Here is a 19,265-nt window from a genome sequence, read left to right as displayed (position 1 = left end):
TCCTGCTCTCTGCCCGTGTCTAGCACCAACGCAGCCCCCCTTGCACCAAGTTGCAAAGTTGCCTTAGTTGTAGGCAGGATTATTTTAGTGCGGGAAGGGGCACCTTCCTGCACAAAAATAATCCTCAGAGGCATGTTTCTCTTTCTAAGGGTGTTGCAGAATGAGGCACACTTGGAAAGTGGAAACAATTAGGAGAAATAAAGACATTCTTCCTTGTTGCGCTTTTGGTGGGGAGGGGTAGAATTCTGATGCATTCCCAGGTCTACCAGTGTTGGTAAATCTGGGAATGTTCCACAGTGAATGGGTGGATGCATGGTAACGCCAATTCTCCACTGATTGCTCACCTCCCTGCTGCAGAGTAACGCAAGGCAGCAATTTGCGCTGCCTTGCATTACTCTAGATTTATCAAGCCATGCAGAGTCATGCAATGTGGCTTTGCAAGGCTTGGTAAATCTCATTTAGGTTTTGCGTCGAACCTGAGTCTTAATGCATGGCGCAAGGGTGATGCAAAACCTTGATAAATATGGGTAGTAGTATTTTCCAGGAATAGCCCCAGCTAATCTTATTATCAATGCCCCTAAGGACAAAGTGCTAGTGCTTACTTCTTAATTACATCCATGGGTTATCATAGAAAACAATTCATCCTCATGGAGATATCATAGACACATCCCATATTCCAATCCATAATTATTGTAAAGTGCAATGTACTGAACTCCATACAAGATATAAAAGTACTGAACTCCATACAAGATGTAAAAATAGTGCTTGGAACAGAACGTTAATTCTCAATCAAAGACTTAACATAGTTTGTGTTGTTCCATGTGCAGTACCATTATACCAATATGACAATATGTAAAGTCCCTATTCTGAAAGTAAAAAACTGTTCATAACCGACCGCATTCAATACATTGATACCTAAAATGGTAAAAATACCTCAAAAAATACTACACAATTAATAACCCAGTACTGCCATTGACATTTTAGGCTCCGCATAAGTGATAGCAAACAGAGTAAACGATAAATACACTGAAGAGCACAACAAGTGGTCCATATAATCAATTCCTTCAGATGCCTTTGTTCTTAAATTCAGCCCTCTGATCACATTTAGCTTCACATATGAACATACAACTCCTTACTTAGGTTATGACCCCTAGAAATCTCAGTTCCCATGAGTATTACCAATCTTGATTCAGCTCTCCTCAGTTTTAATTCACGATTACTTCCTTTTTGGTCTTTCCAAATATTTAAAACCCCAAAGTATTGCAAAACATTTGGTGTTACCATTATGCTTCACCCAAAAATGATTTGTAATGGCATATGAGGAGTCCCTAGTTTTGATTGGACGGATGTGCTAGAGGATCCTGAGCTTAACCTTGTTTGTTGTAGTTCTTACTTACCTTTTCCCACATGTACATTGCAACACATATACTACATGGTCAGGCTCACATATGATGTGCTCTTCGATCTTTCATTGTTGCCCATTGTAAAGCAGATACGGAGATCTGGTAATCCCATGTTAATCCCATGTTCACAAGTCTTGCATTTCTTACATTTCCAAAAACCTGTATTATCCTTGTTCGGTCAATTAGATCTTTGAGGTTTTACAGAGGGCATATGACTCCGAGTTAATAGGTCCCCAAAGAAAGCCACTTTCCCATAAGTAATCTGAGGATAATCTGGTAGAGTCTCTCATAAATGTTCATTCAAACATAGAATCTACCAATTTGTTTTGTTGGTTTTCCTCTATTGAGCATGTGCGGTGTTGAAATCCATGATGAATCTTAGATTGACTTCCCTCCTATAATGTCTTGTTTTTAGTTATCAATAGTGCTTCCCTATTTTTTGAGTGAGTTCTCTGTAAAACATTATGCAGTACCTCCAAAGGATAACCCCTTTGCTTGAAATGTTTAATAGCATTTCCATTGCTTGTAATTGAAAGTGTATTCGATCTCTGAGAAATTGTGTTTTTCCCGTAATAATTCCAAATGATACGCTCAGTTTCAAGGCTTTTGGATGAACACTATTTGCATGGAGTACACTTTTGCATGCTGTAGCTTTCCTATGGATCTTGGTGCAGACTTTCTCATTCATTCAATATCCGAGAAATTAATTGTTTCTGCGCTGATGTTATGAGTGAATCTAAGATTGCCGTTATTATCATTCAGGGAGTCAGTAGAAGATTCTAAGGCAGCTCTACCTCCTTTCGAGATGATAAACAAATCATCAATAAAAAAAAGTCCTGAACTTCACATGATCCAACACTGACTGGTTTTGTTCTGTCCATGCCATCTCCATTTCCCACCACCCCATCATCAGATTTGCCAGTGTTGGAAGGCGAAGGATGTGCCTATGACCGTACCTTGTTTTTGTAAAACATTGGCACCGATATAAGGTGAATACATTGTGATATAGACTGGACACCAGCATGTCTAATAACATCTCTGAGTGCTGAGAAGTATCTGCATGTGTGGATCCCTTGTGAATGCTGAATTTACATATACAAGCAGACTACATTAATTGTGTCCATCAGATAGTTGTCATTCCAAGATATATAATCTATTTTATTTTAAAAATCATCGGAATCTCTCAAGAAAGAGGTCAATGCTGTGGCATATTGGAATAAAAAGATATAAATGAACCTTGTGGTATACTCCAACAAAGAGCCAAAAATACTCACAATAGGCTGACCCGGGGTGGGCCGTGGTGGTGGTTCTCCATACTCCTGTAGATCTTTGGGAGGAGGTAGATGGTGGGTGTCACTGGGCATTGTATATTCAACTTTCTAAGCTCATCCTCATCAAGCTGACCCTCTTACCCATAAGGGCAGATTTTGATGATACTATTCAGCATATTACTTTGTACGGTCTTTACTCAATTCAGTGTTATGTTGCTTTACTTTCAACTGCCTTTCTGTTTCCAGTATGAATTTGGAATGATCGGGGTGACTGTGTTCCTGCCTTTATCATAGGTTCTAATATTTACATTTGGTCATCTTTAAGTCCTTCATGTTCCGCCAGTTATTCATAGTCATGTTGCAATTCTTTGTGTTAGTTTTCTCTTGGCTGTCTGAATTATCTCCTATACCATTATTTCTTGAAGCACATCAATTGCATTCCCTGTGGGTGACTGTGAAAAGAAGGATGAGTGTAATTTACATCCACTCTTACTTTTTCTATGTGACAGGGCCTAATGTCATGAGTGATGTAATATGGAGGTCATAAACAGTAGATGGCAGGGGGGATGTAATATAGATGTCATAAGCAGTACATGGCAGGGGTGCAAGTTATAGATAGCACAGTAAACCTTAACTGGTGAATTTCAGTGATATTTTGGGTTTAAAACATGAGATAACGACTGACATCTTCACCAAACTATAACGTCTCTTTAACCTTTGTTTTTTCAGTGAATGTCTAGGTTTTTTTAACATGAAGTACAACATTACTAAAAGATCTGTGTAGTAGTCACATTGCTAGGTAAGGGAGGCTTGAATATGTGGAGGGAATGAGCTTCCAGTGAAGAGCTGCCCAGTGAGCGGATCCTCTCTGTAGTAGCAGCTCACCCACTTAATTGGGCTTCGATGTCTGGAGAGAATGGGCTTTCCACCTAAGGGGGCTTGGGTGCCTGGAGTGAGTGGGCTCTACACACAGTCTGCACACTGAACACTGGCTGTATAATATACGGGCTTGCCACCTAGTGGGTCTTGAATGTCTGGAAGGAGTGGGCTCTATGCACAGTCTGTGCTGTGAGCGCAGACTGTGCATTATTAGGGCATGTTTGCCTAATGGGGCTTGGGTATCTGCAGGGAATGGGTCTACGCACAGTCTGTGCACTGAGCGCAGACTGCACGCAGTAGAAGCTTGCCCACCTAATGGAGCTTAGGTATCTGTAGGGAATGGGTCTACGCACAATCTGTGCATTGAGCGCAGACTACATGCAGCAGAAGCTTGCCAACCTAATGGGTCTTGTGTCTCAGGAGGGAGTTAGCTCTGTGCACATTCTGTCCACTGAGTGCAGACTATGCGTAGTAGCACTTCCCCCCTAAGGGCTAGGATCTCCTGAGGGGAGTGGGCTGTTAGTACAGTCTGTAAACTGAGTAAAAACTGTGCACAATAGGTGCTTCCCCACCTAATGGGGCTTAGGTTTCCAGAGGATGTGGTCTCTAAACACAGTCTACGTACTGAATTCAGACTCTGGGTAGTAGGGACTTGCCTACATAATGGAACTTCTTGGTGTATTGGGAATCCACTCTCTGTAAACTATTTTGTATAGCCGGAATGCTGTGCTTTAATTTTTAATGTTCATTTTTGATTCTCTCATAGTCCTGAGACACTCCCATGGGAGTCCCTCAGGAATGTGATGAGATTTTTTTATTTAAAATGTTTGCCCCATGTGGGACCACCCTGCAATGGCTAACGGGTCAGGGTATCCCTTGCTTGGTCACCTAAGATGGTGGGCTCCACAAACTCATTGTCCAATCTAATCAGCTCTCAAGATTATCAGGTTCAAAGTACTCACTGGTCTTACCTTCCATGGTAACTACCATGACTGCAGGTTCAAAGAGGCCAGGCTTGATTACCCATTGTTGCAGTCTGGGGAACAGTGCTAGGAATTTCGTCCTCTTGATGCTTGTTTCATGTCAGTAGGTTCCCACAACATGAAAAGTGGTCATCTCCTAGCATAAACGGTCCACTGGTCTTCTTGGTCATCAGACGAATGAGTCACCTCTATTGGTGCTGCAGGATTTAGGCGATGATTGGGCATGGGTGATTACTAACTGACTGGTCCATGCTCTTATCCTGTGAACCATGTGGAATTGTATTGGTTCCAGGACGGAGATCTCCAGCAGTTCTGGGAGCATCTATGTGAAGATCCAACCATATTGTCACCTTTATTTTTTATCAGGGACTCCATAGAGATGGATTTATTTTTTGTCTGTCTCTGTTTTCTAGGTCAATGATGTTAGTTTTCAGGCTCTAAATACCCAGCCTTATATCAAGGGTGCTGTTATATTTGCTTTCCAGGTTGTCCAGCCACTTTTCAACCGTGTTGAATTGCTTGTGAAAGGATGCCCGGTTACTGCATATCAACTATACTTCAGACTATATGTTGTATGCTGTGTATCCAGTCACGATATAATGGACTCGATCCCTGATGCTTCTTTCAGTATTGATTCAATGTGGTGTAGGCCATTTTTGTGGATGTTTGTGTGTTTGTTTCAGGCTCCCATGACAGCCAGAGAGAGCCTCTGAGAATGGAATTTGGCATTCTGTGCGGCCCGTAGACTTGGGGTCAAACAGGTGTTTTGGGGGTATACTCTACTACAGGCACCGTAGGCAGTATTGTGTAATGATACCTGGCAGTAACTTCAATTTCAGCCTCTGTGCAGTCGAAAAATCCCTCAGACTTTGGGGTGTCATGTGCAGTCAATAGATGGCAGCTGTTAAGAGGACTGCAGGTGTCAGGACCACTGGTGGCCACTGATCAACAAGTTGCAGTCACCGCAGAGTTCCTTTCCTTGGTCATCAGAAAATACAGTAGGTCCCCATAGGTATTGTGCTGATGCTCTTTATATACAATAGCTGCATGCTGTGTTGGTTATCCAATCGGGCTCATCCACGGATACTGACAGTAGTTACTGGCCAAGCTCCTGGAGCCACAGTGTGGTAGTGAATTGGCATGTCTCTGATCATTGCCCCCTCAAGGCCCTAAGGGGTGGGAATAATTCCTTAACGCTGGAAGTAGGCCCATCAGTCTTCCAGCGGTGGCATAGGGCCCAGAGACGCCTTGGAGGGAGTGCCTCCAGTTCAGGCCCTCTCAGGCGAGTGATTGTCTTAGGTCAGTATTGGATTTGGTCAGCTAGCTTGTGTCAGAAGGCTTCCAGAAGGCAGAGTTGTAATACAGGATACTGATTCTGCAGGTGCACTGCCTGTGAGCAGCTTCACAGGATAGTGATCTCGCACAAGTGGCATGACAGTGGTAAGAGTGTCCACTCTTCTGCTGACCTAACATCAGTTGTAGAATGGCACGGGTATTTCCCGATGCAGCATACGGTGCTGCATGGGGTCTAGCGACAACCCACCTCAACACGCAGCCCCCTTTAGGGGGCTTGAACAGCCACGGTGTGTTGTTGGTTGATGGAGTTCCACTAGGAGGCAACCATATCAGCTCGGCTTAGCTCCACCCTCAGTGATTCCTCATTTCTATGGCTACCCTAAGGGTTCAAATTGGAATACTGCAGTATTTCCCCATACTGAAACTACTTATGTTAGTGGATGTTGACATTCCCTTGGTGAAACACCGCCATGAATGGTTGTTGTGAGAGTTGTGGTGACAGCTTTTGTGCTAAGTAGCCAAGTAGAAAAGGAAGCGTAACATTTTCAGCTAGTCCCTCACAACTGTCTATCGTAACATCTTCTGAAAATTCCTGCACACTCATATTATTGTTTCTATAGGGTTCCCCTCCACAACAACTGTTTCTTCAATATGGTGGTCTTGTGACATACACAAATGTGACTCCCACTTCTTACTTGCAGCCAGTCATTGAGAAGGAAGGATCACATTTGTGACCTATCACATTGCTTTTACTGATGAAGTGTAGTAGAATATGGAATAAGTTCTAACATGAGCTTCCATACCTTAACTTCCCGAGCTATGCAGCTCTCCCACAGCTGCATTTAATACCCAAGCCACTGTAATTCTATTATTTAGCATACATATTTTAGGAACTCTTTAACTTTCATTATCTACTTCTAGTTTCCTTGCTACCTCAGTGACCATTAAGACATTTAGTGCATGCATATGATAGTTCAGGACTCAATATGAATGGAATCTGCTTTATATTGGAGCATCCTGTTTCTGTACACAATCATTATTCATGAATAATTTTCTGCCTGTGTGCATCTAGACTACTTCTTCATGCATTCTTGAGTGCATTTTTTGATGCAAGCATGTAACAAACTATGTACATTTTCTGTGTGTAATAAATACAGGTGGTGAATGGAAAGCGCTATGAAGTCGAGTATCTATACAGAGAAACTGATTGCCCTAAGAGTAAATTCAAAGAAGTACATCTGGATTGCAAACCACTGGAAGTAAGTTGTATCTACATCGCTTGCTCATGTAAGGACATGGTATGTTATTGTCCTGTTTATAACTTCAGTGCCAAGAAGAATGTCCTACTTTGGTGTTGCCCATTCACTACAAAAGTAGTTAATGATACCATGCATGCTTAATTGTACTGCAACCTTTACACTCTTTGGCAATTTAAAGAGGCATTGTATTAGCATATTATAAATGAGGGAATACATACTTGTAAAGTGATATTTCCTATAGACAAAGAATGTGGTAATACCACATCCAGGCATGTCAAACCCACGCCCATAACCACCAGCAATTTCTGCATCTTTGAATGTGGAAAAACTCAAAGGCTGGCCCATATTCACTATAAAATCATGCAGCACAGCAAGTAAAGTTGCTATTCTGCGTTGCCCATTGGTGTAAAAATAGCCACCGTGGTGCTGGGGGTACTGAGCTCCAGGGGGTCCTCCTCTTGCACTGTGCACGGACGGAAGGCCCCTGGGCTGAGAGCTCATGTCTGGGTTAGGCGCATGGGGCCTCCATATACTTTGCAGGGGGGCCCCTCCTCAAGTTTTGTTGCGCCACAGGCGTTGCGTGAATGGGAGAGAGAAGAACTGTACCATATATACTAAGATGTTTCACTGTTCTTCTTTCGCCCTGCGCTTGTGCACTTTTAGCTGCCATTCGCCAATGCACACACCCTTCTCCATAGTGTAAGGGTATCTGGGATGTGGTAAGCGTAGTTTTTTATATCAGGAAGGGGTCCCTTACAGTACGAAAACATGAGCTTTAAAGCATTTCCCACTTTTTACATGTGCCGTAGAATGCAGCACACATGCAAAGAGGAAGAAATGAGGCGGGATGAAACACTTCTCCTGGTTATCCCTCCATTAAGAAGGTGCAGGATTTTGGCAAACCCCCCCGGCTAAAATTCTGTCTAGATAGAGATTTACCTGAAAACCCATGGGTGGTTGCATTGGAACTTACATGATCCACTCATGCAACACCTCCTTGACGCAAATTAACTCAAGGCCGTACATTGCAGAGCTTTGTAATGTTTTTGGTTACAATGCAACTTGATTTGTGTTGGATTGTAAATGCCACCACTGCTCTTTGACTCCGGCTTGCTTTAATTGTATTGTAATGTAAGTGCATTTGTATAGCGCTTACTACCAGGTGTCAAAACGCTTTTTTCGGCGAGTAGCACTCTACTCCCGGACCCATAGAGGATTAGTGTTGAATTAGTATAGTGAAACATGCAAGTAAATTTTAAGTGGTGGAAAGGTTAGTCAGTTATTTGTATTCGGAAGGATAGCAGAAGGATAGAAGAGGAAAAAAGGTTTGTATTTATATAGCGCTTGTTACCCCTGATGGGGTGTTGAAGCACTCTACTCCGGAAACCCATAAAGGATTAGTGCTAATTAGTATGGTGAAATATGAAAGTAATTTGAGTGGTGGATATTAGTCAGTTATTTGGAGTGAGAAGGATAGCAGAGGGATAGAAGGGGAAGAAAGGTTTGCATTCATATAGCACCTGTTACCCTTGATGGGTGTTGAAGCGCTTTTCTGGCGAGTAGCATGCAACTCCAGAACCCATAAAGGATTAGTGTTGAAAATTAGTATAGTGAAATATGAAGTAATTTGAGTGGTGGATATGTTATTCAGTTATTTGGATAGAGAAGGGTAGGTGGCGGGATAGAAGAGGGAAAGAGGTTTGTATTTATATAGCGCTTGCTACCCCTGATGGGCTTTTGAAGCGCTTTTTTGGCGAGTAGCACGCTACTCTGGAAATCATAATGATTAGTGTTGAATTAGTATGGTGAAACATGGAATTAATTTGAGTGGTGGATATGTTAGTCAGTTATTTGGATTGAGAAGGGTTGGGGAGAGGTAGAAAAGGGAAAAAAGGTTTGCATTTATATAATGCTTGTAACCCTGATGAGGTGTTGAAACGCTTTATTGGCGATTAGCACGCTACTCTGGATTAGTGGTGATGAAAGAAAGTTTAAGAAAGTAACGCAAACCCAACTCAAAGAGTTTGTAAATCTGGACCACAGTTACTATCCGTTATTACTTATTTAAAGCTACTGCAATTACCAGGTTACCACAAGTATTGGGTATCACAGACACACAGTTTTGTTTCAGAAAGCTCTAAGGGACAGATGTAGATGTACATAGCCTTTTTGTGGTCACAAACTCTACAACATGTAAAATTACAGGATTTGCAACAACAAATGGCATTTTGGTATTTATTAGACTCATACTGAATTGGGATTAGGAAGGGGTGTGAAAGGGATGTTCCACCTATGTCAGTTTGGTATGTGTCAATGTAAAGCTCGAACTAATCACCTGTAAGGGTCTCAAGGCGCTGGGGCCGTTAGGGAGATTAAGTGAGTTATTGCCCAGAATCACATGATCCTGAGCTGATCTGCCTCTGGCGATCGAACCGTGAGCGCTGCGCTTCGGAGTCAGCCGCCCTGGGTGCTGCACCACACCTCTCCCTGGATTGAACAGTTACCTGCTTCAAAGGAGGTGGTAAATGATTTGCAAAAGGGAAGCTGTCCCCTTGGACACTTTCCCCTTTGGGAATCATGTCTGATGACTGCTGAGTGCGCAGGCAGTGGTCCAGGGCACCACTGTGTGCCCATCCCACTGTTTTCTCCAATGTGCAACTTTTATGTTTTTTAAAGTAGCATGGGTTCCTTTAAAATACATGGACTGTTTTGCCACCATGCCTGTGTTTATAGCCAATCACAGGAGTCACACTGCTTCCAGACATTTTGTGATGCACCCTATTAGTACACCGTCTTACTGTTTGAAAACTGTATCTTAGTACATCAGGCCCTAAATGAGGGTCTAAATTGTACAGATGATGGGCAGGACCGAAATAAGTGACAAGCAAGAGTCGCACTCTGTTAATTTTCTTGATGTACAACAGAGGCAGATGTGCATGTTGCAAACACCATAAGTGTTAATAGAAATTAAACCACTGTAACACCACCAATTTGTAACATTTGTTGTTACAGTGGTTTAATTTCTATTAACACTTATGGTGTTTGCAACATGCACATCTGCCTCTGTTATGCATGCTCCTAATGATGGACATGATTGCATCACCCATCCATTGTCATGATAGGGTCAGCCTTCCACAAGTGCCAATGAACACTGCCCTCTTGGTGACAGTTAACTAATGGCATTTCCTATTTGGTGCTGTCACAGGACGTCCATACCATTTTTGCTGTATCTCTTAGACCCTATACGTTAACATTAAGAGGTTCAGTAAAGTTTAGTTTCTGGTCTAGCAGAGTAACTGTTATCACCCTGGGCACTTTGGAGATGAGACTAAGATCTGCATTGATTGCTACTTCAATGTGTGTAGAGAAAATCAAGAGGGATTATTATTTGATGCAGCCGGGTAAATGGTGATTCATTTTGAGGATGGTAGCAAAGAGGGAAGGCCCACCTAACCAGTTAATCTTGTACATTGGCTATTTGTAGAGATGTGTGTTGAGAAGTGTTCAAATAAATCGCAATCTATTATTATTTAATAAAGTTTAATATTTCAAATTTAAATCCTCAATATACACAAGGTCTTTCTTGATGGAGTAATAGACAACAAGGGCCCTATTACGATGTTGGTCGGTGAGCCTCCGACCGCTCGTCAGAGGCTCACCGGTCGACATTGTAGGTTTAAAGTCCGACTGCCTAATTACAATGTAGGCGATTGGAGTTTGAACCGACCAATCAGATCGACTGGGTTCCGACGGGCTCAATGAGCCTGTTGGCCAGTCGGAGGCCGCGCATAATCCCTTATGGATGGCGTTTTCGCCGTGGGGATTATGATGTCGGTTTCCGACAGGATTTTCATGTCGGGCTTTCCGACATGAAAAGCCTGTCAGAAAGCAGTTTTGGGTACCCCTAGCTGGGTCCCCATGCCTCAGCAGCTTCCGGTTTGGGGCCTAGGGGACACCAATTGCACCCCCCTGTTAATCTCTGCACGGTGCATGCCACACGGTGCAGGGATTAACCGAAGCTCCGATTTCTCTATGGGATCTTGTGCTGTGGTGTGCTGTGGCCTGTTTCTGACCGAAGCACAAGCTCCCAGGAGCTTGTGACCACACCATGTGCAGTCACATCATGATTGCGGTGTCAGGACCGCCGACCGTAGATCAGTCGTCCTGAGACCGTGGCGGTGTTGGTTGGAGGGAACTCCGACCTACATCATAATGAGCCTCCAAATGTTTTGCTCAAGCATATAGTGTCACAGAGCTTCCTTAAGGCAGCTCTATTGTACCAAGATATAAAAGCAAAAGACGGAAATATTTGTTCATAGTCAGGTCTGTGATCACCAGTTTCCTCCACTGGTCAGGTACATCTGTTCAGTCTAGTGAATTGTAGTCTCTGATGCTTTTCCCATCCTTGAGAAAACGTTGTGGTACTACACATTACAGGAAAACGTGTCAGCTCTAGCTACATCAAGAAGAACCTCATTTATATTGAGATTTTAACATTGATATTTAAAGGTTACTCATTGATAATCGTTGTGAATTATTTGAACGCTGCTCAATGCACATCCCAGAGGGAGTGCTATGAGCCGTTACAAATAACCAAGGCCCACAGTAAGGTTCCAGCTATCTGATAACAGCATGCCTAAATGATTGGAGATGTTCCACAGAGTATAGGTAATCATTTACTAGACTTATGATTTTATGAACAAGAATGGACTGGCTCATTCTGATTACTGAGTACATCTTTTGGTGGGAGGAAGCATCTTGTCTTGTTTATTATTTTGGTTAGTGTTGACCACAGAGGCCATAGAGAAGTCACAGAAAAAAAGTTTATCACCCATATGATTTCAGGTAGCAGAAACACATCCACTGGACAGATGTTTGGTCAAAGAGTGGTAATTTGTGTTGCAAAATTAAATAAAATATTTGTCAAAAAGCCAGTGAGAATCAATGGCATTGTAGGTTGACAGGTTAATGATGGGTAAGGAACAATTCTATAGGGGTTGGGGGCCTGAGATATTCTGACCAGAAGTGCAGTCATTGTGTATCTGTGTGGTACTGGATAAATAATTCAACCTTTCTTCAGTGTTTGATCTTGGGTTTAGAAGGTTTAGATCATCTGTAAATTATTTTTTAATTTGATTTTTGGCCAACTGGGCTGTATTTTTGGTGGTGGAGGGGTTATCAAATGCATGTGTAGCATGGTGTCCTATAAAGGCCTTGATGTCATTGGTAGCTCAATCCAGCAGGTGATTCAAGAAAGGGAAACCTGAAAGGAGGAATCAGTCTAGCTGTTGCCAAGGTCACATGCCAATGTGGGGTTTCTCAGTTTTGATTTGTGTATTTCCATATTATGTAGCTTCCCAAGAATATTGAAGTTAATAAGGAAATTATGTGGATGATGAGTTTTGAGTTACCAGGAGATACAGGCTAGGATTGTCTTTGCAGGTAGGTCGATAAAATCTGCGACTATCATTCTGTGACTTCAATAACATATTTGTTGGTTGGTCTGACATCCCATATGTTCATATCATTGAGAAAGAAGGAGAATTTTGAGGCACACATAAGATGGTAGACAAGTGCACAAAGAAAGATGAGACAAAGCCTGCAATGTATTTGATGATCACGAATTCAAAGAACTCACGTAGTGGCCATTTAGTGGCCAGGCTCTTTCAAACCCAAGACTAGACTATGGAAATGCCCTATAACTAGGACTCCCCGACTACCTGAGCCACAGACTTCAGGTGGTCCAGAACATGGCAGCTAGCATTCTTCTTAACCTACCTACAAGAACGCACGTGTCCCTGCACTTATGCACCCTCAACTGGCTCCCAAAAAGGAAGAGAATCTTGTTCAAAACACTAGTTTTGGTCCACAAGGCACTTTGTCATACAGGTGCAGGCTACATCAGGACAAGAATCAGCTGTTACGTCCCCTCGAGAAATTTTCTGTCAGCCAACAGTCTTCAGGCTTGGATCCTTAAGATTCGGCGCACTAGAGCTGGGGGCTGTTCCTTCTCCTATCTAGGGCCATCTGTATGGAACAAGCTCCCCTTTGAGATGTGCTCAGTGGACACTATCTAGTTGTTAAAAAGCTGAAAACCTGGCTTTTTAAGCAGGAATAGACAGTCTGACTATACTCTGTAAGGTTACCTACGAGCAAAGCGCCAGGACACTCCTTGGAGTAGCCGGGCTATACAAGTTGCATTTCATTCATTCATTCATTCATTTATTTGTCAGTGACAGAGTTTAAAAATCTTATATGGTTGATATGTTAAATGCACTGAGCTTAAATAAGGTTATGCCACAGGAACAGAAATGAAGTAGACCAGCTAAGCATACTTCAGTAAAACTGTTGTTTTAGTACAAGAGGTTGGCAATGGACATGACTTATTTTGTGAAATTTAGGAGTAGGCATGTCTGTGGGATGTTCTTCACAGGATGAGCAGTACATGTGTATGGACAACATTCCTAGCATCATAAAAACTTCTAGGAAAGAGACATTTGAGTGGCTCTGTTGAGAATAATGGAAAATGCACAAACTAGTACCCTCATCAGAGAACAGATGTGAAATCTGCTCATGTGTGTCAGCATTACCAGTATTACAGTCCTGATGTGATCAAGTACAGAAGCTTTACAGTTTCCTGCAATGGTAAAACATGACGAGGAATGGGAAAAAAAGAGACAAAACAATGCCATACTCAATCTCTTCATTCGTCTGATAATTGGGCAAGATGGTGACAGTTTTGGCAGGAGATCACCCAATTAATGGTCCTGATGTAGGGTCTTCACCCGAGCAGACAACTATGCTCTGAAAAGGACAGGAAGCATCACAGTCAGATACAGCAATGCACACATGTACAAAAGCTGAAAAAACCAGAAGAGCATCATCTAGACGTAGAGTGCGGTGTAAAGCTATAATCATGATGCTAGTCTTAGGCAGGACTTTTTCTATATACAAAGGGATAGCAGAGAAAAACTGAATGCTATTTTGTCTACCGCCAGCAATATTTGATGGGCTCTGAACACAACACATTCCACTTGGCTATGGAGGCAACAATCAATTTCAATGATGTGTCTGCATCGTAAGCCATCAAGTCTCAGTCTTAATGAAAAAATAGGAACTCTCCTGGTCATTTCATATGGTATAGTTGTGATAACACCCCCTAAATGAGACATTTCCCTTGCCAACCAGAATTCTGTGTCAGTCACGTTGTGACATGGTGTCCACACTCCACACTCTGTATGGTAATCTAAGTATCCTTCAGCTATTGGGCCAGTGTGCATGCGTGTTAATCCTTTGGGTCCTATGAGATGACATAGATGCCACAACTTCAACAACCAGGAAACTACGTGCTACTCACATGTTGGTGTGCATGGATATGTCACTCGCTGTGCACACAGCTACTTTTCTAGTGGGCACTGCAAGGATCAGGAAATTGGATGAGTCCTTAGGCTTGGGATCGGGATACTTCAATTTTTTAACTTTGCAGTCCAAGGATTTGTTTTGAATCTTGAATACATGTTGCTGGATCATATATGATGTATCATGATGCCATGATGCGTCATGATGTGGGTTGCCAGTTTCTACTAACACTGAGAGTCCTCATTCAAGTTGGTCTTCTGGAAAGTGCAGAGGGGTTTTCAAAAGTTTTTTTAAAGGATAGGTTGATAGGTTCAGACCTTAATTGAAATGGGAGTTTTTTTCCATTCTTTACCAATGCCAATTGCTAATCAAAGCAAAGAATGCCATATTTCAAGTGTGGGATACAACTAAACACTTTCAGGTCTGCATTACCTTTTTAAACACATATGTTCATAAATCTTGTGGGGAAACAACCTTTACAACGCAGTCATTACAACGCACTACCTTTACAACGTAGTCATTACAACGCAGCATCCTTTACATCGCATGCCATTACAACGCAGTCATTAAAACGCATGTCACTACAACGCATGTCATTACAACGCATGTCACTACAACACATGCCATTACAATGCATTATAAGGTAAGTAATGGGGAATAGTAATTTTGAACCCTACACTATCCAACACTTACCCTACTGTTGCACTCACTGGGGTGGGAATGGTAATTTTTACCCCTACACTATCCAACACTTACCCTACTGTTGCACTCACTGGAGTGGGAATAGTAATTTTTACCCCTACACTATCCAACACTTACCCTACTGTTGAGCTAAAAGTAATATGCGTTGTAATGGTATGCATTGTAATGGTATGCGTTGTAATGGAATGCATTGTAAATGTAGTTTCAAAAAATGTGTTGTGATGGCATGTGTTGTAAAATCATGCGTTTTAATGGATGTTGCGATGTAAAAACTGCATTGTAAATGCATGCGTTGTAAATGTTTGCGTTATAATGTCATACATTCCTACAAATGTTTTTGTGTGTGTGTGTGTATATATATATATGCAACGATTATCCTTTCTCCTCCCGCCGTCTGGACGCCGTCTGGACGCAAGAACGGAGCACGGACCACGGTATTTGCGCTGAATAATTAGTTTATTTTTCTTCCACTAAACAACAGCCATTACGCGTTTCAGCCCCGAAAGACCTTGATCACATGACGCGCTTCTAAGTTGGCACGTGATTTTATCCCATTTTTTCCCACATTTATTCGTGGATTTAAAGTGACAAGTGCATATTTTACTAGCATTGTAACCATAAACATGGACAACATACTCTCAGTTAATATCGCAATGCAATTTTACACTGCCAATCCTATTGTACATATTTGTTGTATTCCTGTACCATTGGTATTTCGCTGCTTTATTCATTTTGTGTTTGGATTACTGGTTTAAATACCCATTATTGACATTGAATTAATATCTTTCACAATAAATAATTTCTATAAATTGCAAATACATAATATAAAATTCAATTAAAAACCCATAAAATCTTAATAAAGTGCAAAGTGCAATTTGTGCAAATTGAGCAAAATACAGTACAAAGATTTTTTATCAAATTTTCACTCATTTGATCTTGTATATAGGTTTTTCTTTTACTGTTGTTCTTTCTGTTGTTGTCTCCATGTAAACATTAACCACTAGTATAAATAAAGTGTATGTTCTAAAAAAGTGCAAGTGTTAAATTATCACCTAGGTGTTAAAAAATAATTTAAAAAGGATAAAATTGCTCATTTGTGCAATTCAGGACCTGAATGTCATAAATATTTGATAGGTTTACTTTGTGCTGCTTTTGGATCCTGTCACTTTACTATTCAAATAGTGTTCTGATATTAATACCTTTAAATATTCTTATTGCTTAACTTTGAAGCTGTCCCTTAGGAATTCTTTATAGGCATGTATATAAATCCTCAGTCATATTTAGACCCCCAGGGTGTTTGGAATCTAACTCCAGAATGTATGTTGTTTCTAATCTACGTAAAGCCTTTTCTCTGTTGCCTCCCCTTTTATTGATGGGCACTGTATCGATCAGAAAATATTTCAAGTGATTGGGATTGGAGTCATGTTTATCACCGAAAATGTCGAGCCACCGGATACATTTGGTCTTTGTTTTTTATGGCTCGTAAATGTTGCAATATTCTTTTGTGCCCCTGTAGTTTGGTACTTCCCACATACTTTAACCCACAGGGGCACTCCAGAACATATACCACATAATTGGTCTTGCATGTTAGAGCTTTTGTAATGGGTTTCTCCTCTTTACTGAAAGGTGTAGTGTATGATGATTTGGAGATTCCCTGTTGACAAGCCTTGCATGATTTACATTTCCAAAATCCCATTCTTTGAGCCAACCATGTTGATGGTGTTTTATCATTGGGGTTATTCTGTACTAAATCATCCTTCATGGAGGGGGCTTTGCTATAAGTAATAGCCGGTCTAATGGGCAGCATATGGCCTATGATCGGATCATGAAGTATTATTGGCCAATTTCTACGTATGATTTGGTAGATTTCCTTATGTCGTTCATTAAATCTCATTATTAGTCTAAACTCTTTGTCCTCACCTTCCATTTCACCAGTGTTCATCAATTGCTTTGTCCCTGGTTTCTGTGTGTCATTAGATTTAAGTAAGTCTAACCTCGATACTTTGTGGATTTTGGCTATGGCTACATCTATACACTTGCTTGTATAACCCCTCTCCAAAAATCTAGTTCTGCTTGCCTGTTGTGCTACTATCAGGTCTTATATATATATATATATATATATATATATATATATATATATATATATATATATATATATATATATATATATATATATATGTTCCCACAAATTGCCCAAGCATATCTGGACGCACTCAATGCTGCTACAAACCAGGGTTTATTAATTTCATCACGGCGACCAGCAGTCATGTTCCGGTATTTAAAATCTCAGTGCCGACGCGTTTCGAGGTATGTAACCTCTTCTTCATGGGCGGCTGCATCAAAGTCTTTAGGAAAGCCCAGCATGCAATTTAAGTAAAGTCCCGCCCTGAGTGAGTGTTTGCATAGTGCACGGTGCATGCTGGTACTTGGCGTTCATACCCTCAGTGGGTTCCATAGCTTCTTTGGCAGCTTGTATAGATACTCTTAGTAGAGCTCCGGATTAGGCGCTGGTCTGTTTGAGCCTTAGCAACATTGCCGCATCGGTGAGGAATCGTTCCCACCACAGCCTCATTAATTTCCAGATGGTGCGCTCCAGCGCGGCAGGGCTGCCGCGTGTAAAATGTTCCCACAAATTGCCCAAGCATATCTGGACGCACTCAATACTGCTACAAACCAGGGTTTATTAATTTCATCACGGCGACCAGCAGTCATGTTCCGGTATTTAAAATCTCAGTGCCGACGCGTTTCGAGGTATGTAACCTCTTCTTCATGGGCGGCTGCATCAAAGTCTTTAGGAAAGCCCAGCATGCAATTTAAGTAAAGTCCCGCCCTGAGTGGGTGTTTGCATAGTGCACGGTGCATGCTGGTACTTGGCGTTCATACCCTCAGTGGGTTCCATAGCTTCTTTGGCAGCTTGTATAGATACTCTTAGTAGAGCTCCGGATTAGGCGCTGGTCTGTTTGAGCCTTAGCAACATTGCCGCATCGGTGAGGAATCGTTCCCACCACAGCCTCATTAATTTCCAGATGGTGCGCTCCAGCGCGGCAGGGCTGCCGCGTGTAAAATGTTCCCACAAATTGCCCAAGCATATCTGGACGCACTCAATGCTGCTACAAACCAGGGTTTATTAATTTCATCACGGCGACCAGCAGTCATGTTCCGGTATTTAAAATCTCAGTGCCGACGCGTTTCGAGGTATGTAACCTCTTCTTCATGGGCGGCTGCATCAAAGTCTTTAGGAAAGCCCAGCATGCAATTTAAGTAAAGTCCCGCCCTGAGTGGGTGTTTGCATAGTGCACGGTGCATGCTGGTACTTGGCGTTCATACCCTCAGTGGGTTCCATAGCTTATTTGGCAGCTTGTATAGATACTCTTAGTAGAGCTCCGGATTAGGCGCTGGTCTGTTTGAGCCTTAGCAACATTGCTGCATCGGTGAGGAATCGTTCCCACCACAGCCTCATTAATTTCCAGATGGTGCGCTCCAGCGCGGCAGGGCTGCCGCGTGTAAAATGTTCCCACAAATTGCCCAAGCATATCTGGACGCACTCAATACTGCTACAAACCAGGGTTTATTAATTTCATCACGGCGACCAGCAGTCATGTTCCGGTATTTAAAATCTCAGTGCCGACGCGTTTCGAGGTATGTAACCTCTTCTTCATGGGCGGCTGCATCAAAGTCTTTAGGAAAGCCCAGCATGCAATTTAAGTAAAGTCCCGCCCTGAGTGGGTGTTTGCATAGTGCACGGCGCATGCTGGTACTTGGCGTTCATACCCTCAGTGGGTTCCATAGCTTCTTTGGCAGCTTGTATAGATACTCTTAGTAGAGCTCCGGATTAGGAGCTGGTCTGTTTGAGCCTTAGCAACATTGCCGCATCGGTGAGGAATCGTTCCCACCACAGCCTCATTAATTTCCAGATGGTGCGCTCCAGCGCGGCAGGGCTGCCGCGTGTAAAATGTTCCAACAAATTGCCCAAGCATATCTGGACGCACTCAATGCTGCTACAAACCAGGGTTTATTAATTTCATCACGGCGACCAGCAGTCATGTTCCGGTATTTAAAATCTCAGTGCCGACGCGTTTCGAGGTATGTAACCTCTTCTTCATGGGCGGCTGC

The 19,265-nt window shown here is 42.2% G+C and overlaps 1 protein-coding gene across 2 annotated transcripts in view; it reads left to right on the top strand.

Annotated features, from left to right (window-relative positions):
• Window positions 1–19,265, top strand: part of LOC146785927 (uncharacterized) — a 671,075-nt gene that overhangs the window by 569,342 nt on the left and 82,468 nt on the right. For both annotated transcript variants that reach the window (XM_085635325.1, XM_085635326.1), the window contains one exon: window positions 6,990–7,091. In XM_085635325.1, the coding sequence (XP_085491451.1) occupies window positions 6,990–7,091 (102 nt within the window). The remainder of the gene's footprint in view (window positions 1–6,989; window positions 7,092–19,265) is intronic.

Source organism: Triturus cristatus, chromosome 11 (genome assembly GCF_964204655.1).
Source record: "Triturus cristatus chromosome 11, aTriCri1.1, whole genome shotgun sequence".
NCBI lineage: Eukaryota > Metazoa > Chordata > Amphibia > Caudata > Salamandridae > Triturus > Triturus cristatus.
The sequence above is the reverse complement of the archived record's forward strand: the minus strand, read 5'-3'. Positions and strand labels throughout refer to the sequence as shown.